The sequence below is a fragment of the Phoenix dactylifera genome, chromosome 8, assembly GCF_051530095.1.
Source record: "Phoenix dactylifera cultivar Ajwa chromosome 8, Ajwa_hap1_PhDact_Kaust_v1.1, whole genome shotgun sequence".
NCBI classification, from domain to species: Eukaryota; Viridiplantae; Streptophyta; class Magnoliopsida; order Arecales; family Arecaceae; genus Phoenix; species Phoenix dactylifera.
Window position 1 is genome coordinate 4,699,464 of NC_143197.1, and position 22,969 is coordinate 4,722,432.

At 40.6% G+C, this 22,969-nt stretch overlaps 3 protein-coding genes across 3 annotated transcripts; 1 reads left to right on the forward strand and 2 right to left on the reverse strand.

Annotated features, from left to right (window-relative positions):
- The first annotated feature begins 81 nt into the window (after nucleotides 1-81).
- LOC103702101 (cationic peroxidase 1-like) lies at nucleotides 82-3,911 on the forward strand. The gene is made up of 4 exons (XM_008784397.5): nucleotides 82-355; nucleotides 1,300-1,491; nucleotides 3,140-3,308; nucleotides 3,401-3,911. The coding sequence occupies exons 1-4, from the start codon at nucleotides 134-136 to the stop codon at nucleotides 3,784-3,786; spliced, it is 969 nt and encodes a 322-aa protein (XP_008782619.4). The 5' UTR covers nucleotides 82-133; the 3' UTR covers nucleotides 3,787-3,911.
- Nucleotides 3,912-5,025: 1,114 nt separating this feature from the next.
- Nucleotides 5,026-6,717, reverse strand: LOC103702102 (peroxidase RIP1-like). Its single transcript, XM_008784399.5, has 3 exons — nucleotides 6,483-6,717; nucleotides 6,189-6,383; nucleotides 5,026-5,875 (listed from the first exon to the last, which is right to left on the reverse strand). The coding sequence occupies exons 1-3, from the start codon at nucleotides 6,690-6,692 to the stop codon at nucleotides 5,312-5,314; spliced, it is 969 nt and encodes a 322-aa protein (XP_008782621.3). The 5' UTR covers nucleotides 6,693-6,717; the 3' UTR covers nucleotides 5,026-5,311.
- Nucleotides 6,718-10,909: 4,192 nt separating this feature from the next.
- LOC103702103 (peroxidase RIP1-like) lies at nucleotides 10,910-12,495 on the reverse strand. Its single transcript, XM_008784400.5, has 3 exons — nucleotides 12,232-12,495; nucleotides 11,936-12,130; nucleotides 10,910-11,694 (listed from the first exon to the last, which is right to left on the reverse strand). The coding sequence occupies exons 1-3, from the start codon at nucleotides 12,439-12,441 to the stop codon at nucleotides 11,134-11,136; spliced, it is 966 nt and encodes a 321-aa protein (XP_008782622.4). The 5' UTR covers nucleotides 12,442-12,495; the 3' UTR covers nucleotides 10,910-11,133.
- Between the last annotated feature and the right edge of the window lie 10,474 nt (nucleotides 12,496-22,969).

The window sequence follows — 22,969 nt, forward strand, 5'->3', positions numbered from 1 at the left end:
ACAAAGGAAGGAAGGGTGCAAGAGCATTCAGAGAGAAGCACCCGGGTGCCTAACCTTCGGCTATAAATATATGACACCATGGACAAGCTCTCAGCACCTTAACGTAGTCTTTCTTGCCTTTTCCTTCTACGTCATGGCATCTGCCTCTAGTTTCTCACATGCTCTAGCCTTCTTCTTCTTCTTCTTCTTCTTCTTTGCTGCAGTAACCTCTGCTCAGCTATCACCGACATTCTATGACACTTCATGCCCCAAAGCCTTGTCTACCATCCAGAGTGCTGTTAAGGCCGCTGTTGCCAAGGAGCGTCGCATGGGGGCGTCGTTGCTCCGACTCCATTTCCACGACTGCTTTGTTCAAGCAAGTCTCGTTACTTCATCATCTCTTCTCGTAGACTATCTAACACTGATGTGACATGCATAAGCCATGCAGTATCATGCATGCACTCCACTCCATGCATTACTCGAGTTTGTGTTCTAAAACCCTGCCTGCCGTTCTCGTGCATAAATCAATTTAGACATGGTCACATGGTCCCTGGAAGCCAGATCCAGAACATATTTTATTGCGCTATAAGCTTATGCATGTATCTGGTTTTCGCATTGGCGTTTTGTTACGCAATATTGGTTTTGATACATGCACAGAAAATACCAAGTAGGTGCCAAATCTATCATTCATGCCATCCTCCAAGGACAAGCTAGCCTTCTGCCCATGCATAGATTTCTTTTCCTTGGGCGTGCCGACGCACATGAATATCTCAAATAAATTTGCATTTAGTAACGCATGCTAGCTGGATTGAGATGCTTAACTACTGGTCACAGCTTCGATGATTCTGCATGCATGTCGCTATTGCTACCTAGCTTGTAAAGGTAACTTGGGTCATCGCCAACGAGTCACATCACGAGTATCTATTGACGCGTTTCGTGTTAATCTCTCTAGGATTAATTTTTATGTACACCTTTTAAATGTTCAGTGCTTGGTCCCTGCCACCCATGCATCGAATACGCGTGGTTAGTCCGCATGGCAACATCAGCCCATATCCTTTTCCCAGTCAACCTTTTTCTTAAGGAATCAGTCAACTCCTTTGACAGCATAGTTTTTTTCACTATGTTTACGGTAAGTTTTTCGTAGAAAAGAAAAGAGAAGAAAAGTAGGCATCCCAGGCCCTCTGGATGATAGATATACTTGTGGCCAAAACGAATTGCCCCCATGTACTGAGATAACTAGATGATATATATATATATATTATACTTAACTGTTTTAGAAGAACTTCCGGATAACTGAAGTCTCTGAGTATTCGATTGCAGGGCTGCGACGGTTCCGTGCTATTGGATGACACTTCCACATTCACAGGGGAAAAGACGGCAGGGCCCAACAACAACTCCATTAGAGGTTTCGACGTGATCGACACCATCAAATCCCAAGTCGAAGCGGTCTGCAAGCAAACCGTGTCCTGTGCCGACATCCTGGCTGTAGCTGCTCGTGATTCAGTGGTTGCGGTATGAATCACGATTTCCTTAGTCTCTTTTGGTAGTGATCTAGTGGTTCTCCTTCCATCTCTAATTATTCGAGCACAGATCGTCTCCCACGTACGTGTCTTATTTTGCACGTACACGCACATGTGATTGGTCCATGTGCCGTGTCGACCGGATTGATGCGTCTAATAAGCTAATCACAGGTATATAACACGTGTGGCAGGGCCGCATGTAACAAAGGAACCACCCTTGGAGGGGATAACTTTTGGAGAGTTACCCCTTCAGACCAGATTTCCATTCCATATGATAAGTTATTTTTTTCAAATTTGATTGAAGGAATAGGTGAATGCATTGATTGTCTAAATTTTATGAGACAAAATTGTCTCCCATTTTGAGTATATTTGAAGAGTAGATAGGATAATCTTGTAATTATACAAACAAGTTGCCTTATTCTATGGTCTTTTGAAATTAACCCCCCACTCGGGGGATAACTCCCACTTATCCTCCTACCAAATGCAACTATGGAGTCTTGGTTTCATACCCTTGCATGCAAGCCTAGGGGATTTGAACAACTGAATTAACAAATGGACATTAACAAAGCAATACTCATATTTTTGCGTTGTTCACACATTCCATGCAGCTTATGCAACCCATAATGCAACAAAATATTAAGTTCATGCTTGACAAGCATATAATATAGTGAAAAAAAGACCTATCCCTTCCAAACAATAAGTTACGATTCTTTTAGTTAAGGTTGTTTGTGTTTTTTTTTTTTTTTTTCCGAGGAAATGTTGTTTTCTTGGTTGAAAAAGTTCGACATATTTGAATTTAGATTCTCATAACTTAAATTTCGATAAAGTATTAGATTTCATGTATTGAAAATCTGAATTATAGTCAATTATATTGTTTTTCTACAAGACATTACTCAACAAAATATAATTCTAGATATTAAAACTACTATTAGAAATTATTATTAATATTTAAATATTTCTTACATAACTAATTTTCAAAAAGAAAGTAAGCTGGAGATAGATAGTCACCGGCTAAACTCTAAATCTTAAAGTCCATACTTTATCTAGGAGTAGCAATCAGGTGAGGTATGGGTGAATTAGATATAGATCAGATCGCATGTGAGCTAAGTCAAAAATTTGCCAACCTAAATGCAACTTATTTATTAAATGAATGAATCAAAAAAATTCAAACTTAAATCCAATCTTTTTATTAAAAAAATATCCTGATCGATTTAAGCAGAACTTAAATAGATTAAATGAGCTTTAAAAAATTAAGTAAATTTAATTAATGGGCTAAATGCATCCGTTCATGATCCGGTCCAACTATTAAAAAGATCAAAATAGGTTTTAGGATTAAATTTGAACTTGTTTATAACTGGTCCGGTTGTGGATCAAATTGATCGAGTTGATGTCATAAATTGGTGTGCGTAATTGTATCACTTTTGTCCCCAATTCAATAGAGTATTTTCTACCGGGTGGGACCTTAACCACGCACACACCTCGTCGTCTAACGAGTCACAGCACCAGCTCCTCCACCCGTCTCTTATTGGCATTATGTGCCCTGTGGAATCATACCAACTTAATCTTAATCATAAAATCCTTGCCCGGGTAAAGGCAAACAAAAATAATAATAATAATAACAGAAACTTCGGATTTTTCAGCTAGGTGGCCCTTCATGGACTGTGCAATTAGGAAGGAGAGACTCCACGACGGCAAGCTTGAGCTTAGCGAACAGTGACATCCCTTCCCCAATTACCTCGGACCTCAGCGCCCTCATCTCAGCCTTCTCCAAGAAGGGCCTCGCCACCTCCGACATGGTAGCCCTCTCAGGTAATTAACACCCGCGTCTTCCCATGCACCATCAGACATAAGAAACCATCACTCCCCTCGCACTTGCCTCAATTTGGACTCTTGGCATGCAGGTGCTCACACAATTGGGCAGGCGAGGTGCACGTCGTTCCGGAATCGGATCTACAACGAGACCAACATAGACTCCTCCTTCGCCACCTCGCTGCAGTCCAACTGCCCGGTCTCCGGCGGCGACAGCAACCTCGCACCCCTCGACGTCTCGACGCCGACCATCTTTGATAACTTCTACTACAGAAATCTTCTGAACAAGAAGGGGCTCTTGCACTCGGATCAGCAGCTCTTCAATGGAGGTTCCACCGACTCCCAAGTCAGCTCGTACAGCACCAACTCTGCCAAGTTCTTCAGCGACTTCGCCAGTGCCATGGTGAACATGGGGAACATCAGTCCTCTCACGGGTACCAGTGGGGAGATCAGGATCAGCTGTAGGAAAACTAATTAAGAAATGTGTCTCTTGTTTCTTGGTTAATGGCGCACGTACGCTCCTTGTGTTCTTGAGCAATTATATGAACTTATTTTATTAAAATAATATAAAGGAACGAAGATGTAGTTGTCGTCGATGCAGAATAGTAACTACTTGACTCTTTTGCGTTGCTAATCTTGAGCTTTAAGATTTTCCATGAAAGAATCCCGGTTGCTGCGATCGCAGGACCACCGTCAGCCGACTTCTTTTCTTTCTCTTTTTTTTTTTTTACTCTTGGGTCCCGCGTGGCAATGGATGTGGCTTCCCATATTGGGCGCCAGCTCCTGTACCCGAACGACCATGCTCTTTCTCGTTCTTTTTTGAACCAGATTGGAATAACTCTTAAGTTTGGTTTATAAATATTTTGTTTTGACTAATTAAGGAAAAAGTAGATGCTTCCAGAAAAGTTATTTTGCTCAAATATCTTTATTCAGAATAAAATAAATATAAATTTGCTTTTTGCGCCCGACATGGCAGTGTCGATAAGTTTTCTCTTCACAGCTGTCATGTGACTTGGAAGAAAAGAGATCAATATGACATGGAATTGATATGGTTCATGGTAAGTTGTGGTTTTTTTAATTAGGAGAGCATAATCTACATCTATCTTGTATCTAATGGGGAGTAGGATAGAGTAGATGGTTGATTCCAACTCGAATTGAACTCCTACCGTCAATATCTTACAATGAAAAAGGTGACATTAATTGTCCGAGCAAGAAATCTGTAGATTGAGATTTTCAGTACCAACCGATTGTCTTGCCCGACATGATATGGTAATTTTTTGTTGGGTGCATGACATACATGTAGTATTAAAATAAAATGTTTTAATAGTAAGAGGGACCTGGAATCATTTTTCTTCATGGAAGAGAATGAGAAAAGTGGCTGCATACGTATATTTGAGCATCATTAGTTCTGCTATAACAAGCATGCTGAATTTTAAATAACGAAACTAGCATCAATATTCTACCATCCATAAAACTTGGCACAAATGGAAGCTTAATTACTATCATGAAATAATATTATTTAACACCGCACAGGTATAAAATTTCATTTTAACCACTACTATATGAAACTTCTTCCCTTTGGTAATCTCTTGCTCTCACCAAAAATATGCAAGTCTCTCCTCTCTCTTTTTTTGATGTAAAAAAAGTCAATTCTTAGTAAATAATAAAACTCCTTGCGGATGCTTATCATGCGCAGATGAGAAAGTCGTCGGTCTCATAATTGTAACTTGGCAACTTCATAGTTAATTAACTTGTTATGTTTTGATAACAAATTCATGAACTACGCCAATATTTTTTTTTCCTCCCACAAAGCAAGAGAACTGTTCCATGTACATATTACTATAGTAACACAATTATTCGGGTTTACTAATGTAGCACAACATCACCCATATTTGTCAAACGCTGTGTGATCCAGGAAGCCACCTTGTGAACACCCAGAAACCGCGTAGTACCACGCCACATACAAAAACCTCCCATCCAAGCAACCAACGAAACTGCTCATTTTAATACCCATTCACAAATCGACAATGCTCACGGATCTCTCCGTCGCACCCGGTCAAGGGGCTTATATTCCCCATCTTAATCATAGCCGGCCCGAAGTCAGCCCAGAAGGCATCAGGGTCGTCGCTATACTTGCGCACCAGCTCATCAGTGAGGCTCCCATCTCCCTTAAACAGCTGCTGGTCCGAATGCAGCAGTCCCCTGCTCTCCACTAGGTCCTGGTAGTAGGCCGTGTCGAAGCTCACCGGAGACTCGTCGAGCGGCGCGAGGTTGCTATCCTCGCCTGACACCGGGCACACCGCCTGGAGGTCGGCAGCGAAGTCACCGTCGATGCAGGCGGTGTCGTTGTAGATTCTGTTTCGGAACACGACGCATCTAGAGAAGCCGAGGGTGTGCGCGCCGGAGAGAACCACGAGGTCCTCGACGCCCAGCCCGTGGGATTCAAAGCTGGCGATGAGGTCTGGGAGATCCAAGGAAGGGGAGGGGATGTTGGTGTTTGCTGCGTCCCTGCTTGCTGTCGTCGCGTCCCTCCGGCCCAGAAGCACATTGTAGCAGCTTCCTCCAAGCTACATGCAATAAGTTGCTTGTAAAAAAATATCAAATATATAAATAAATTTATCTATAAAAAATATAAAATATATAAATAAATTTATCGCATTCTATTAGCTTAAGCTTTTAGAATAAGTGATGATTTTAAGATGGTATCAAAACAGAGGTTCTAAGTTCGAACTCATGTTAAAATCATTACTTATCCTAAAAACTTAAGCTAATAGAATGAGATTAATTTATTTATATATTTTATATTTTTTTATATGGAAACGGGAAATAGATGCTAGCTCGATCAGCGAGAACTGATTAAGCCTTAGAGCACGAGCTCACCACCACGACGGAGTCTCGAGCAGCGACAGCCAAAATATCAGCACATGAAACAACATTTCCCTGGCACTCCTCATTGACGGCAGCTTTAATTTGATCGATCAGGTCGAAGCCCCTCACGGAGTTATTATTAGGTCCTGCCATCTTCTCGCCGGTGAACGTTGGGGTATCATCCAGTAGGATTGATCCATCACAACCCTTCAGTTTGAGCAAAAGAATTGCATGTTAAGTAATCAATACCAGCTATTTCGATGTTCCTAGATCAGCAATTAATGATGCGGCGGTCATCGTACTTACATTAACAAAGCAGTCGTGGAAGTGTAACCGGACCAACGATGCGCCCATCCGTGGCTCGAGAGCAATCGCCTGCTCGACCAAGAGTTTGATGGTGGGCAGTGCCTTCGGACACACCTCATCGTAAAAGTCTGGCGACAACTCCCCAAAAGCCGGGATCGCGAAGGCAGAGATCATAGTGAAGTATGTGAAGAGCATTTGGATGGCCGCCATGGGAAGACACTCGGCTCTTTTTTCATGGGATGGGGAGGATAAGGCTCGAGTCTCTATATAGCTACGGAGTGATCGGCCGACAGCGTATCAGGAGGCTACCAACTTCCAATTGTTTAATATACCTAGCTAATGCATTGTATTTAGGAAGACGTACGTGCTCATAGTAGATATGGAACTTTTTGACGACCGCAGGGTTTCTTCTGATCCTAGAGATGTTGCTTACCCGTTTGGCTTGGCCACCTCCAAGCTCAAGCAAAGCTGGAGAAATCTTCCACTCCATATGGGCTAGGCTTCAGAAGCTTCCAGTTTTCCCCTTGGAAGGCAAAGTCCTAGATATGAAGAGTGTGGTAGGTTTAAAATATATGTATATCTATATAAAACGTATTTGTACTTATGTATACGCATAATAGAGAGATAGATAGATAAATAGATATAGATATAGATATGGGAGAGGCTTGCCTCAAACTAAAACCGTAAACGAGTACGGCCACAAAAATCTGAGTAAATAAGCTAAATCTGTAGGCCGGGAAGAATTGACTGTGAACTCTTTATCTCCATCCACTCCATTGTTGGCTAACTAGTACCTTCCTTGAAAATATTAGTAGCAACCAGTACTTCTCTCATTTGCCAGAAGTCCTGAAGCAAAGTGGGCGGCAACTTGAGTTCATTTTGTTAATCCAATGTACCACCTCCATTGAATGTCCTTCTAGCCAAATTTGAGTGGCCTAATCTATATGGAAAGCGATATAAAGACACTCCCAGGCAGCTTTGAACTCAGCTGAAGGTACAGAGCATGGTTCAAGAGATGGAAGATGTTTTTTTCGAAGACATCCAACTTTCTATACTTTGTGCAGCCGTAGTAATGTTGAATGAATTGGTTTTCTGGAGCCCATGAAAATAGGTAATTAGTAGGCAAGTATGTGCATATTTACATACGTAAGGGCAGGGCTTCGGTACAGCCTGACTGCTAATTAATGTTGTAAAATTTCGATAGTGGAAAGTTGTAATGTTCCATGCATGTTGTACGATTAAGTTTTTTCGATCGTGCAAACCTAGCCAGCATTTTATTCATGGAGTAGATCGATCGTGCAAACCCAGCATGAAGTAATGGTACAGTTACACCATGTATTGCCTGATGCATGAATGTGCTTGATCTCTTGCTAATTTAACAGAATTGCAGCTTTTTCTTTCCAAGAAAAACTATTTTTTGTATGGCAATCAATCGGAGTCAATTTTTGTTTAAAATGGTGATGTATGATGACATGGCTGGCTATGGATTAGGGGGTGCGCTTGTATCTTCCGCCCTAAATAACTATTCATCTTTCTTCGCAGAAACCATATTTGGATCATCCGCTGGTCGCTTTGAAATTTTAACGGGCTTTGAAATCTATATGGTGGGTGATCTAATAATGAATTTTCATAAAGGAAGATATTTACGCTCCATCTCGAGGTGGCTGAGAGTAAGCACAACATAAATGAAATTTTATTGGAAACAAAATAGATGGGAGTCACATGATCCCTAGTGGTAATGAATCAGATTGTGGAGATGCAGACCGAACAGTTAGGATTCGACCATGATATAAATAGACAAGCCGAATAATTAGAATTTGGCCATAATTAAATATGATATATATATTAGTACGAGTCACAGAAGGACATCATGATCTGGTTCGCAATTATATTATGCATGAGATCATGGGAGCGACCCATCGAAACCGTTGAAGATCGTAGCGGCATGGGGTAAATCTCTACTACCGTAGTCCAGCACTATACATCCATCTGTGCCGAATCATTCTTTTGCTTGAAATATACAACTCCAATTCATGGATTATGTAACAATCTAGGATCTCACCCAAAATAATTAGCTGGAAGGTATTATTTAAATTTTTTGATCATATATAAGTATCCAAAATATGCCGAGCGAATAATCGATGTGAGATTAAACACACGTCCGCGCAGATCCTCACATATCCCTCGTTTAAGTCCTGACGTCCTCATAAGGCTAAAGATTCAAATCCATACAATTCTAATCACAAGTACCATATGGGCCAATGGTCAACTTCAATAGATTTGTATTGTAGTATTCTCTAGTCCACATAGGTTATAGGCTGAGTCCGCTCTGAAACCATTTGTAACAACTCAAAATCTCATCTAAAATGACTAGCTAAAAGATATTATTTAGATTTCTTGGTCCTATATAAATACTTAAAATTTATCTAGTGAATAAATAACGTATGACTAAATTTATGCCCGCATGGCGCTCACATATTAGATCCAATTATTTCTTGCATATCACGCTACCTCGATTTGCATTCTGAATTCAACCCACTTATCCGATATATATATATATATATATATATATATATATATATATATATATATATATATATATATGATATGATGGGTGGTCTCCTGTATTTTTTTTATCTAAAATAAATACTGGATTGCGATGAGTGTACATGCCTGTGCCTGTGCCCAAGCACCGCGAATCTCACCCATCATTAACTCTGAGTCTTGGTTAGTCCAGGACTCATTTAACTCAGATGATTGATTTCTGATTTTACTATAAATTAACAGCAACACTAATTTCAGAAAGAAGACCGTGATAAGTATAATTTTCAGTAAAACCGGAAGAACTCCTGAGCTATATATATATATATATATATATATATATATTAGTATTCTTACGATGAAGTAGGACATGGTGTACATCCGATAGGGTTAAGTCATTCCATGACTCATCGAAATATAAAAAATAAAAGTTAATTAACACCAAAATCCACCACCTTTTGGACCCACGACATAATTGACAGCAATACCACATGAAGTCACCGGACCCACCAGTGGACGGGATTGCAATAAGGCTGTGCGCCTACGGACAAAACTTGGAAACCATGGTGATATGAGATAACTTCTCCCTAAGGTATTTGCTTGAGCCAATCTCTTTAATTATTAGTGTTTGTTGGTAATATAAAGATTGAGTGTAATTAATGTAATGCTCGAAATGAAGAACACCACCACCGACACTAAAAGAAAAGGGATGGATAAAATGAGACCGCAAGCCAAAGCTTTCCAAGCTAAATTTTAGAGAAGCTGTAATGGGACATTTTTTGTTCAAAAATAGAATAAGATGGCAGGTTCACCTAAGCTTCAAATGCACAACTTATGAATATTAAAATAATGAATGTAATGATTGTCAACTGCCTCCTAGAGAGGTATATGTAGCCTAAGATTTTTTAAGAAATTAGGAATTATTTATCGCCACTGAAGTTCGAAGAGATGGATACCAACCAGCTAAACATATCCAACCACCTTTACCCATCTCCAACCTAATTTTCAATCCTAGCACAAATGAGGCTATAGCCAAGCAATTAACTTTTCTAAAACTAGAAGGCCGTATGTTGGAAGCTTAGGTGTTAATTAAATATTTGCGCAGTGTAATTTGATTTGATATGATTTACATTTCCGCTCTCTTTTTGATAGAAAACGGATCCTCGTTCGCCCAAGATTGACCACATCACGTTAGTAATAGTGTTCCAAAGTTCTACTTTGTGTGTCCAATTAATAAGCATGCAATATCTCTAATTACATAATAATTTGACACAAATAATCTTCACATAAGGAAATCATTTAGTTTTAGAATCACAAAGATATTATTCTTATTACTTATTGGAATCTTTACTCAAAAATAATTATCTATTATAAATATTTCTGCTGTTTCTCTCGTGTGTCTAACAACAAAACAATGTTGACATGCTGTCCTATTCCATCTTCAAATAGTTAAAAAATAAATAGACATCCAATTTGGTGCCTGTTTGATTGTCCATAAATAAAAATTCGAACTCCATTCAATCCAACGAAGGTTCAGTTTGGATATTTGATTGGCTCAAAATGGAACTGAAATAACTTTCTATAGTGGTCCAAATTGGAAAGAAATTGCCACTTCAGAAAAAAAGAAGCCACTGCAGGAAAAAAAAAAGAGAAAAAAAGTCCTTATTCATGTGAAGATTTTTTACCCTTCAGCTACCTTTTTTTTTTACTCCTGAATAAATAGAACTGATTAAACTGGTCGGCTTGTAATTTTGTAGGAAGGCATTTTAAAAACGACCCATTTTGTCGTCATCACAAGAAAAGTTTTTTGTTTCCCCAGCAAGGGTCTACTCTACGCTTGACCATCATATTGACGTTGTTTAACTATTTTGAAGCAGCCATGATCCTTTTCCACAAAACTTCAAAAATTCTTCTAATTAAACAAAAAGGAAGGTACATCACGAAGACACCAGAACTCTTATTGCACAAAGATTATGGAATTATGACAAACTTCTCTCTCAAAGAGAAAGGAAGGAAAATAAACGCCAAACAACAGCTCTCACCTCAAAAGAAGACAGAAACCAACCCTAACACATCTAGACTTGACTCCAAGCTCTAAAAATCTCAGCCCTCAATTCACCTTCCTGCAGTTCATTCGGATCTCCCCAAAAGGACCAGTGAGGGGGCTCATACTCCCCATCTTTATCATCGACACCCCGAAGTCCTCCCAAAAGGCATGTGGATTCTTACTGTAGTACAAAACCAGACCATCACTTCCACTACTGCCATCCCCTTTGAACAGCTGCTGATCAGAATGCAGCAGCCCTTTCTTCTTCAGCAATCCCTTGAAGTACACCCCATCGAAGCGCGTCGGCGTCTCATCCAGCGGCGCGAGGTTGTTGTCGCCTCCTGAGCTTGGACACACTGGTTTCAGCGTGCTAGCAAGAGCGGCATCCATGGTGGCCGTCTCGTTGTAGAGCCTGCTTCTGAAACTGGTGCACCTCGCAAGGCCAATTGTGTGGCCTCCAGAGAGGACCACCAGGTCCTTCATGGACAGCCCATGAGACTGGAAGTTGGAGAGAAGGGCTGAGAAGTCCAAGGTCGGTGCTGGGATGTTGTTGTTCGCGGCATCCTTGCTCGCCGTCCTCGAGTCCCTTCTACCTACTTGCACCTCATATGAAGGTCCTCCTAACTGGATCAGCAAAAGTAAACTTTGTATATTAGAAACCTACACTTTTTGCTGAGTATTATGTGTTAATGAATCCAAGTATTTTGTAAAATGGACAGACTTCACAAGCTCAGGAAACAGGATTCTTGGTCAGTGAATGTCTGAAAAAGAACTTTCATGGAGTGTGAGAATTTTCAGAAGAGAGTCAAAACTTGGACTAGAAAGCAATATTCTGATACCCTAAGCTACTGGAAGGGAGACGCACCGCAACAACGGAGTCACGAGCGGCGACCGCTAAGATATCAGCACAAGATACCACATTGCCATGGCAAGCGGCGTTAACTGCTGCCTTGATGCTGTCGACCACATCAAAACCCCTGACAGAGTTATTGTTGGGCGCTGCCGTCTTCTCTCCGGTGAACGTAGGCGTGTCATCTAACAAGATGGACCCATCACACCCCTAAAACCATACAGTATCCAAAGAGACCATATAGAAGCAATTAGATCATAATTAACATGCACTCTGATCATCAAATGATTTTTTATCGACGGTAATCTTACATTAACAAAGCAGTCATGGAAATGTAATCGGAGAAGCGATGCACCCATGCGTGGTTCCCGTGCAACTGCTTGCTCAACCATCATCCTAATGGTCGGCACTGCCTCAGGGCACAACTTGTCGTAGTAGTGGGGGTCGAGTTGAGCTCGCGTCAGGAATAAGGAAGCAAGGATGACCGCTAAACATGTCAAGAAAGAACAAAGAGAGGCCATGGCTATAACTGGCTAATATTGTTTGTCTTGAGAGCACACTGCAATTAATGGCTTCCAAGAGGTGTTTATATAGATGGGTTATAACTCTCCATCTAGGATGCATGGCTTTAATCAACTTAAAAAGTATTCTACGCTGGTTTTGGACAGCAATGCATCATCTCCGTTGACTTACGAACTCGTTTGCATGGTGCCAAACCATTAGGTTAGGAGAATCTGTGGATTTATGGATTTAAAACCCGATCCTGTTCGAATCAATATTGTTAGCGTGGTTCAAAAAAGGCATAACGAAACTGAATTGAAGGTGGTCTACCCTATCTACCAATTTTTGGAACTCTATGAAAGACTTTGATGTGTTACCCACCATGTTCCCAGCTCCCTTTTTGCATTAGAAAAGGACGGCCTTTTGTTTAAAAAATTGAGCAGTTTTATGTCGTAGTAACAAGTTATTGGTCTTCCCTACCAAAATGTAAATTTTAAACGAAAAAATTATAAGCCAAAATTTCGAACAACTACTAAATTGCACGTCTCTTTTGTAGACGCGTGTTTAGCATGGAATTAAATACAAGGCGGTGCTCGTCGTGTTGTTTGAAGCGTGCCCCCTTTAAATAATGTGCCTATAAAATTATAGGCCACTTAAGGAGATTCTCTTCATACACGATAACTAATTAATTTAAGTCAGTTTACCTTGGTCTAAAAGCACAAAGAATTAAATGGAATTACCTCATTTCATTAATTTTTAAACAAAGAATTCGTAAACAATGGTTGAGGTTTGACTCCAGAATTGTTAGACGTGGAAGACAGCTGAAGCCAGCGTTGCACTCTGGTTACCAAACGCAACCAGCTCTTGTCTTCTTAGCAAGTTGGTATTTTTTTTTTTATGCTTCTGGAGGAAGTTCGATGTCTCGGAGCTCTCCTGTGTGCATAACGTTATGTTATGATGTTGATAGCTATTTAACAGATTAACTCTTTAAAAAATGGCGTGGACTTGCTTCAACGGATGAATGAGTTTAGGCTTCTCCACGGGCCGGGCCGAGAGCTAGTCTCAAGCTTGGGGCAGGGCCCAAAATAATTCAAGACTCAGCGGTTTCTTCTCCTTCTGAAGAGGAAGAAGTTTGCTGAAGGCCCAAACTAATTCATGCCGGGCTCCATGTGCACATACATGGGAGGGCCAAGTGGACTGGGGTCCACTACTTATCAGCACCCAGCCAGTAATCAGCCAACTGGACTGCGATCCTGAGAAATCCCTTGATTCTGAGCTGATGGTTCTAAGGAACGTCACAAGTTCTTCACCAATGGGTGGAGCAGCAAAACATGATCAACATCTTCGCTGGCACGATCACTTTCTCCATCGCTGCCTTTGTCATAGACCGTGTTTCTAGATATGCATGGTCGTAGAAGTCCGTGATGCAGCTGTTAAGGAATAATAGTTTCACATCGAATAGGTTAAGAATTCTAGTGCTTATATATTTTTAGGCCATCCATCTTAATATCTAGATTTTTAAATAAAATTTTAACATGGTATCAGAGCTCACCAATCCTTTTTGCCTGTCGAAATAAAAACTCAAACTAGAAATTTTGAAACCTTTTTATATGTTAGTTAGAAATAGCAGGTAAAATGTTCCTAATATGAAATCAAGGAACATGGAGCTTTATCAATGGATTAGTAAAAAACTTCTGTATTGATTTACCAAAAAAACCCACCGATTAGCTTTTTTAGGTGAGGTTTTAAGTTGTTACATATGGTATCAGAGCAGATCGAACCCATAGCCTATATAAGCTAGACTAGAGCACAAATTCATTGAGGATGACTATGGACTTATTAATGTATTTGTGATTAGATTTGAATGGATTTGGACCCTTAACCTGATAAAGACGTCAAGGCTTAAATGGGGAAAGATCTTGCGTTGTTACTTCTTTTTTTTTGGAAAAAGCATATTATAGATCTTGCGTTGTTTTTCAACAAAATTGCAGTACAACCTTCTATTCATCCTCTCTTGAAACTAAAAGCTCTATAATATGCATTGCATTGTTTGAGACTGCGGCCACCAAAAACTGTGCATTTGTGATGAGTTTCATGTGTTAAAATGAGAACACATCCAGTGCCTGAGAACAAGAAGATGATATATCGCATTTCCGAACCACTTATAAAGCAGACCGCAAGGCAACTCTCTATCGATACCCCTATCAGGGTTGTCGGCGCTTCAATTCGAGCTAGATATTCGAAAAATTCTCAGTTCAATGGTTGTCCATGGGGCCCTGTCCAATCTTCATTACTGTGCTTGAAAGCAAGTGTATGATGCTAACTAGAACCTACTCAGGTCTGCACTGACGGAGTCTTACTGGTTAAAGGGTGGTTAATTTTCTTCCCCATGTCTTTCCTTTTCCCCTCTCCTCTTCTTTCTTATCTACTCTCTCCTCACTATTTTCTTCGGTGAAACGAGTGGTGGCACTTCACCACCTTTTTGCCCTACCCCACCAAAAACCAAAACAAAAAGAAAAGGAAAATAAAGATAAAGGATGCGTATGGTACCACCACAAACTCAGGGGAGCTGAAAGCACCTCATGCGCCTTGGCCATGCGTTGGAAGTCCAATAGCCATCCGGCTTTATGGACACAAAAGATTTGGACTTGCTATACCACGAACATTGGCAGGTTAATAATATATGCACAGCCCCACCATATAAAGCTTCAAGTGATACGGCCCCATAAGTTTGCCCACATGAGATCACTCGTTTGCTCACATAGTAAGCTTTTACTGAATAAGATTAAGACATCCAATGATCCAAACGTCTGATGTAATCACCCATGCATCAACTTTTTCAAAGGTCCCATAACATTTATTTTCCGGCACCATGATCTAGCACGAAACATCACTGTTAACTTTTACTCGAGGAAAAAAAACATCATATTTTTTTGGGAGAATTATGACGGAATTGCCGACATCTCTAGCTGGCTAGCACCCAATGAAATAGCATCGCCACCTCCGCCACAAAATCCTAGGTTGGTAGTAATATTTGCCTTTTTCCAAAAGGATAACAAATTAAGCCAATCAGCAGTTTAAGTAATAATCTAGATAAAAACAAGTGCAACATTTTGCAATGCTTGTACCTCTTTTGAACCATTAACCTAAAAGCTACGGTGAGATCGTCGGAATAAAGACTAATCTAAACCATTTGCTAGCCTAGTCTAAAGGTGCTAGGTGTTTGACAATCTTAAGAGTAGTAATCAGGTCGGATCAAAAATTCAGATCTGTGTCTAGTCATTGTATTAAACAAATAACTTAAGTTGATCTATAGTAGATTAAATCAGGTTAAATAGATTAAATAGGTTAAATTTTTCTATCTCTAATTGAGATGGTGTTAGATTGCACCTGGGATGGGCACCGGAGGAGGCTTCGGTTCACATCATCATTGAGCACTATGGTGATCTTATCTAGGGAAGGTGGCTCCTTGACATTATAAGGCCTCACCTATCAATTCAGTGCCCCAAAAACATCAAGCAGCTATATTTGACGAGTTGATAGCGGGAGCCACCATTGCATGCGTATCTGGCTTCCAGCCAGTCCTAACCGAGCAATTCCTCTGCGTCGAGTCGAGCTATTTTGTGTCCCTCGCTTAATTAAATCCTGTCATTTTCCGATGTAGACTCGTGGGAATCAATGTGACCGTGGGTGAGCTCGTGTCTCAAAAACCAACCAAAAAATCACAAAATAAAGAAAATTATAAAAAAAAGATCTCAGTGCAATATTCAATTAAAATTAGAAGATCTTTAACTAAAACACAGTTATAACTCACGGAAAACAAACATCATAAAATCAGGTCACTGGCCCAATCTGATATATTCAATTAAGTTGTTGTATCATTAAAGGTTGATCAAAGCCATGAGAAAAGAAGAAAAGAAACAATGGCGGGTTATCTTGTGTTAAAATATTTGTAGAAGAAGAAAAAAATTTAAAAAAATGAGAGAGAGAAATGAGTTTATTTTTTTGTTCCATCATATTTAGTATATCTCAGAAATTATATATACTCATATATAGACTCCATATAACAAAAATAATATAAGCTAATATAGGATTATGCTAGCAAAGAAAAATAACATATATAAGCTGATATAGGATCACGCTAATAAAAAAAAATATTATTGGTCGATATAGATTGATACGTAGTCCCCAAAATTATGCTAATATCTTGTGCCTGGTTCCTCTCATCACAGACTAGGACTTGTCATCACCAATCCTTTGTTTAATGGCATGCAGTAGCACAAAAGGAGCTGAACTACATCATGGAACAAAATGAGTACAAGAGTCTAAGTCGATGTACCATGCTTCGATTGGTCCCAAAGAGATAAGGATTATCTATTCCTCCCAAAGATCCAATGTTGAAACAAAATTCAAGAGTACCTTCCTAACTCGATTTGGGTGATCACCCCTCTCTACTTGCTAGTGAAATTCCAAGAACAATTTAAAGTTCTGCTGCCACATTTCTTTGCTGCTTGCTAGAAGTTCACAACAACAATTTAAGGCTTTATTTGTACGCCCCCAAAAAAAACAACAATTTAAGGCTTTATAAACACAACCCACATGCAAGCATGACTCGGTTAGCACATGAGACATAAGTGTATGCCAAAGATGTTATAATTCAGCTTTGACATCAACTTAGTACTTTACATGACAACACCCACATGCAAGCATGCACCCATATACACATACATAGAGGTGCCATTAAGCACACAAGCTCTATCTTAACAATAAGAGAATTCTAGCTCTATATTGATCGACAAATAAGAATGAAAGATTAATGACATTGAGATAAGGATCATTTTCTCATGCCAGAGATGCCATGTCGAAATAAAAGTTTGAAATACTTTCCCTGCTCGATCCAGCTGTTTCTATATTACACCATTCTACTATAGACGCATCCATAGGTCAACCATAGAATCCCATAACATGGAACCAATATGGTTGAGCGTTACCATCACAACTTACCATGCACATATAGAAGCATACATATAGGGAGCACACATAAGAGTGCCATAGAACGCACGAGCTCCATCTCAATTAAAAAAATAAATTATTTTTTTTTTAAAAAAGAAGCATATGGTCTCCATGTCGATGACACGCAAATGTGACAGAGTTGACCTGCACCTGTGCATCCCCTCGATGCAATATGGCGAGCGTTGACCATGCTTCAGCACGCACGTGCGCATGCTCCATGCCAAGTTGCCAACCGGTCGGCAACAAGCCCACACCTTGGTACGGCAAGTTGGCAACCATTGGCCGGCCCAATAAAAAGAATTGTGGGCCCACATCTACATCCACTTGGGCCGGGTAAGCCGCTACAGCCACAGCACTTGTCGCTCATCGCCACCAGCCGCGCCGCCCACACCATTTTTAGGGTGCAACGGAGAAAGGGGGTCATGCACGCCGTGATCTCCTGATTACTCCACAGGTCGGTCTCACTCCGCTCCGGAATAAAACATAATCTTGCACACTTTGGCCACATCGCCCTCACGAGGGGGGCAATGTCTTCGCCACCTTGGATTAGCAATATGGATCAAAGTATATCATGGCCGCATGCCATTCTCAACATCAGTTAAGCCATTGTCCCAAATATTTTTCAGCTGTGACTTGCGAAGAGTATTGGAGGAAAAAGATTGGATATTGTTGGATAAGATATCCAATAATGATGATGTCGGTGGATGTGTAAAAAATATGAAGCACTGAAAATGTTGGAAGTAATTAGATGGCTGAACAAGCTAGATATCTTATAAAGTGGCAAGTTGATATCACATGAGGCAAAGTGGGCTGTAGACCTAATGTTGCTGCTGTCGATATATAAGGGCATTCAGATAGGTCAACTGAATCGACCATGTAATGTCGCACTTTCAAAAAAAAAAAAAAAAATCAACTTCAGCTCCATGGTAATTAAACATGCGCTAGCTCGTCTGATAACCAGGATGCTCTCTATTTTTTAGCAAGACGGTGGAAATCAACCACAGCCGGGTGACCAGGTTGCTCTCACAAGAGGGATAATACCATTGTCCCTGCTTAAATTGCAAAGCCACCATCGCACAATCTACATAGTTGAATTTCAAAAGACTCAAAACACATATTAAAATGGTTTTTTCCAAGAAAAAACATGTATTAAAATAGCATCGGGCAGTCATGTACAGAAACATTGGATGTATGTAGACACTAAGATTGATGTAAGAGGATCTTCAGATTCGATACAGACTACTTTGATCACTATAGATATTGCCGACAGGGTCTAGAAGTGAGATCCGTCGTATTGAAAGCTGAGTCGCAAGACAAACTTCTGCAGTCATAACTTAGCCATACAATGTCCGATCGACTTTCTTTTTTTTAAAAAAAGGATAATTTTTAGAGATCTACAACATGATATGACACCCTTTAGAGGCCTGTCAATTATACTCAAATTCCATCATTTGAGTCCTGAAATGAACCGGTCAAATCGAAAGTTTTTTTTTTTCAAGTAAGATTTTGGTTGGGCATATCTTTCAATCCGATAAGAATGAGACGGAGCAACAGAAAGTAATTGATATAAAAGTTGAGCTCTACCTTATAAAGAATTTTAGCTTTTTTGAGTTTATTTTTACTGGTCTTGCCTATTTTAGGAAATGAAAGAAATAAAATCTTTAAGAACTAGATAGAGGAATCAATCCGAATTGTACAAGAACGGACCTCACTAATACAAATAAAAATTGTGTACCTCGATTTTAGATCATCGATGGAAGAAAAAGATATTTAAACCATACTTTCATAATTCTTCCATTTTTTTTTATTTTTTTAGAAAGATTCAAGTTGAACGGATTGATAAAATTTTTTCTTCTACCCGAATAGATCAAAGACTACTCCTAAGCAAAAAGAATAAAATCAACTGATTCCAATACACGCAGTGTCCTTGTTGCACATGTAATCCATTACAAGGATGGACCTCAGCAATACAAATAAAGATTGTGTATCTCGATTTAAATCATCGATAAAAAAAAGAAGATTTAAACTCTACTTTCGTAATTTTTCTATCTTTTTTAAATTTTTTTAAAAAGATTCAAGTTGAACAGATTGAGAAAAATCTTTTTTCTACCTGAGCATATCATAGACTACTCCTAAGCAAATAGAATAAAATCAACTGATTCTAATACATGCAATCCATTAGGCTTCTTTCTTTGTTTTAACAAGAAGGTGGAAATTTTGTTTCCAATCCAGGGCTACTTTTTATATCCTTGTATGTGTTCTCTAATATTCTGGAGCCCGTTCCCCAGCTGTTTAGCTATTCCTTCCATTAATAATAATGTATCCTTTTCAATTATTTATTTTTGTAAGAAAACTTCTATAGCTTGTCATAAATTTAGACCCTCGGAAATTATGGCACTCCATCCTTGCGGATTCATGCCATCAACCATGGGCAAGGGACATCGCTTGAGAGTTGAGAGCGACACGTTCCTTTTCTTGTTGGTCACGGTACCTAATTAATCATCTGTTGAGAATCATTGTGAGCCCTAGCTTTAGGATTATATTTTCAATTATTGTTCCAAGTTGTTCCAAATAATTATTATAATATTGTTCTAGCCAGAATATAAGTTTCGTTTTTAGCGACCGTTGGAGTATGGTTCCTATAATGAAATGGTAGTCCTTCGATGTCAAGCATCCTAGTCGAGTCAGATTAGGTGAAACAAAACATTGTTTTTTTACTAATGGAGAGTATACTTTGTTCTATTAATAAGAAGTTGGAGTCTCTCACGCTTACCTCTTAAATAAAGGAATGGTGGCCCGTGCGGAGAGCCTAGAGAAGATAGTGAAGATTAGCACCTTGTTGGGGAGGGGTATGGCGTCCTTTTCTTAGTTATAAAGCGTGTGCTTTGTCCTTGTAGTTTTGGGCATTTTTATAAGAACGATGGAATGTGCAGAGGCCTCGTTCTGTTCCAGTGTGTGAAGAGTTACAGCGTCTCGTCTTTGAGAGATTTGGAGTTGCTAGAAGTTATGAATTTTGCAAAATATTTATTAATAGAATTTTTTATCTCTTCAAAGTTATTCTCTCTATTGTCTTAGTTTCTTCTTGCAAAAGTTTTCGAGTTTGTTCTTTGTTTGGAGTGATCTTGAGCATCTCCTATGCAGGATCATGCTATTCATCACGATCGCAATCTTTCCCCTCTGGTCGAACACTAGAAAATCTAATTCGGTTGATATTTTAGAAGCACATAACTTAATCAAATGCAAGTTGGCTCGATTAGCTATTAGCTAGTAATGAACAAAGTTTTCATTTAACCATAAATATTATCTATTCAATGTTTGAAAATAGCATAGGCACATACCAGTTTAATCAATATGATCTTTATGGAACATTTATGATCTATGGAATTTGTACTCTCAGTGGCTAGTATAGGGCCTACCAACTTCAAGACAACCCTGAATGGTGTTTGTTAGGCCAGCAGAATGTACTTAACAATTGACAAAACTAGTGGCATTCTTCATTGTACCATTTTATTTTTTTTTGACTTGGCAGGCTATACGCACATAAAAGCTATATGAAATGCCGTTTTTAACCAAAAAAAATTAGTGGCATTCATGTAACCAAGGGATTGGTGAGCGACGTTGCATATGCTTAATCCGCTCTCAACTTATCTAGCACAATTGGTGTCGGTGAGCACGCGAGGTCGGACACGCCATCCCAACCACATGTTTGGTTTAACTCGGCTACAATGATGAGAGTGTGTAACAGGGTAGGATTAGGGTCGACAAATGAGTAGAGTAGTAAAGGAGATGGGGTTACATTCACGAAAGCAAGGATATTTATTTAATATAAATTTAGTAAGAAAGAAATTATGCAAAGAGAAGTAGAAGGAATAGCAAAGATCATTTATCCATAAATCTAAAAATTCTAAGTATAAATGTTTTGCCGAAAGGATTATGCTATCTCTCGCGTTGTTGCCATCCAAGACGTAACTTCAAAATAAATAAGCATATAGGTACCGGTGCCTTTGTTTAAGAAAAAAAATGACAGGGAAAGTATCACCAGTTGCAAATTGGAATTGCATATTTAAACATTTAAGAGACAACTTTCAATATGACAATTAAAATCCGGAACCTCTTCCATATAAATTACATAAGCTATATAGGCTAGTTTTATAGCTTATCCACCATCTTTTTATGATTTATTTTATTTTATTTTTGGTAATTGATGCAGTCTCAAGACAAAGTGGATGGCCACCGGCTGAAATAAAGCCAGTTGGAGTTCACTCAAATTAAATACCATAAATGTCAGTGTTGCGGGGACGGCCGGAGCCTCGCGCAACAGCATAGCCCACATTAAGCTAGCAGAGAAAGAGGACTGCGTTCCTCCCGAGGTATTGTCCGCTTTGGGGGTCGAGCGTACCCGAAGCCCTCCTCACGGTTTTGCCCTTCAAAAGGCGCCTCAAGAGGAAAGGGTTTCCACCCCCCATTTAAGGCACAGAACCTTTCCGCTACTAGCCGATGTGGGACTAAATTCAAGGCCCCCTCCCCTCCCCACAACATAGCCCCCCCCAGCGGGAAGGTTCCGGGCAGGTTTTTGCCCACCGGGCCCCACAATCCTGAAGGGTAGTCAATGGAGAGAGGAGGCGCCCCTTTCTGGCGCGCCATCTGTTGCGGGGACGGCATTCTGCCGGAGCCTCACACAACAGCCTAGCCCACATTAAGCTAGCAGAGAAAGAGGACTGCGTTCCTCTCGAGGTATTGTCCGCTTTGGGCGCTCCGGCCCGCGCATCCAGCGCAGACGGGGGGAGACCACTGCCCTTTGGGCGCTCCGGCCCGCGCGTCCAGCGCAGACGGGGGGAGACCACTGCCCTCACGATTTTGTCCTTCAAAAGGCGTCTCGAGAGGAAAGATTTTCCAACCCCCATTTAAGGCACAGAACATTCCCGCTACTAGCCGATGTGGGACTAAATTCAAGGCCCCTCCCCCTCCCGCAACATAGCCCCCCCAGCGGGAAGGTTCCAGCCAGGTTTTACCCCAACGGGCCCCCACAGTCCTGGAGGGTAGTCAATGGAGAGAGGAGGCGCCCCTTTCTGGCGCGCCATCTGTTGTGGGAACGGCATTCTGCCGGAGCCTCACACAACAGCTTAGCCCACATTAAGCTAGCAGAGAAAGATGACTGCATTCCTCTCGAGGTATTGTCCGCTTTGGGCGCTCCGGCCCGCGCGTCCAGCGCAGACGGGGGGAGACCACTACCCTTTGGGCGCTCCGGCCCGCGCGTCCAGCGCAGACGAGGGGAGACCACTGCCCTCACGGTTTTGTCCTTCAAAAGGCGCCCCTTCCTGCGCGCCATCTGTTGCGGGGACGGCCTTCGGCCGGAGCCTCGCACAACAGCATAGCCCACATTAAGCTAGCAGTGAAAGAGGGTCGCGTTCCTCCCGAGGTATTGTCCGCTTTGGGGTCGAGCGTACCCGGAGCCCTCCTCACGGTTTTGCCCTTCAAAAGGCGCCTCGAGAGGAAAGGGTTTCCACCTCCATTTAAGGCACGGAATCTTCCTGC

Coding starts and splice junctions, on each gene's coding strand:
- LOC103702101 (XM_008784397.5), top strand. CDS start 134: ATGGCATCTGCCTCTAGTTTCTCACATGCTCTAGCCTTCTTCTTCTTC. Junction 1,492..3,139: donor CTCGTGATTCAGTGGTTGCG/GTATGAATCACG, acceptor CGGATTTTTCAG/CTAGGTGGCCCTTCATGGAC. Junction 3,309..3,400: donor CGACATGGTAGCCCTCTCAG/GTAATTAACACC, acceptor CTTGGCATGCAG/GTGCTCACACAATTGGGCAG.
- LOC103702102 (XM_008784399.5), bottom strand. CDS start 6,692: ATGGCGGCCATCCAAATGCTCTTCACATACTTCACTATGATCTCTGCC. Junction 6,384..6,482: donor TCCACGACTGCTTTGTTAAT/GTAAGTACGATG, acceptor CTCAAACTGAAG/GGTTGTGATGGATCAATCCT. Junction 5,876..6,188: donor CTCGAGACTCCGTCGTGGTG/GTGAGCTCGTGC, acceptor TATTGCATGTAG/CTTGGAGGAAGCTGCTACAA.
- LOC103702103 (XM_008784400.5), bottom strand. CDS start 12,441: ATGGCCTCTCTTTGTTCTTTCTTGACATGTTTAGCGGTCATCCTTGCT. Junction 12,131..12,231: donor TCCATGACTGCTTTGTTAAT/GTAAGATTACCG, acceptor GTATGGTTTTAG/GGGTGTGATGGGTCCATCTT. Junction 11,695..11,935: donor CTCGTGACTCCGTTGTTGCG/GTGCGTCTCCCT, acceptor TTGCTGATCCAG/TTAGGAGGACCTTCATATGA.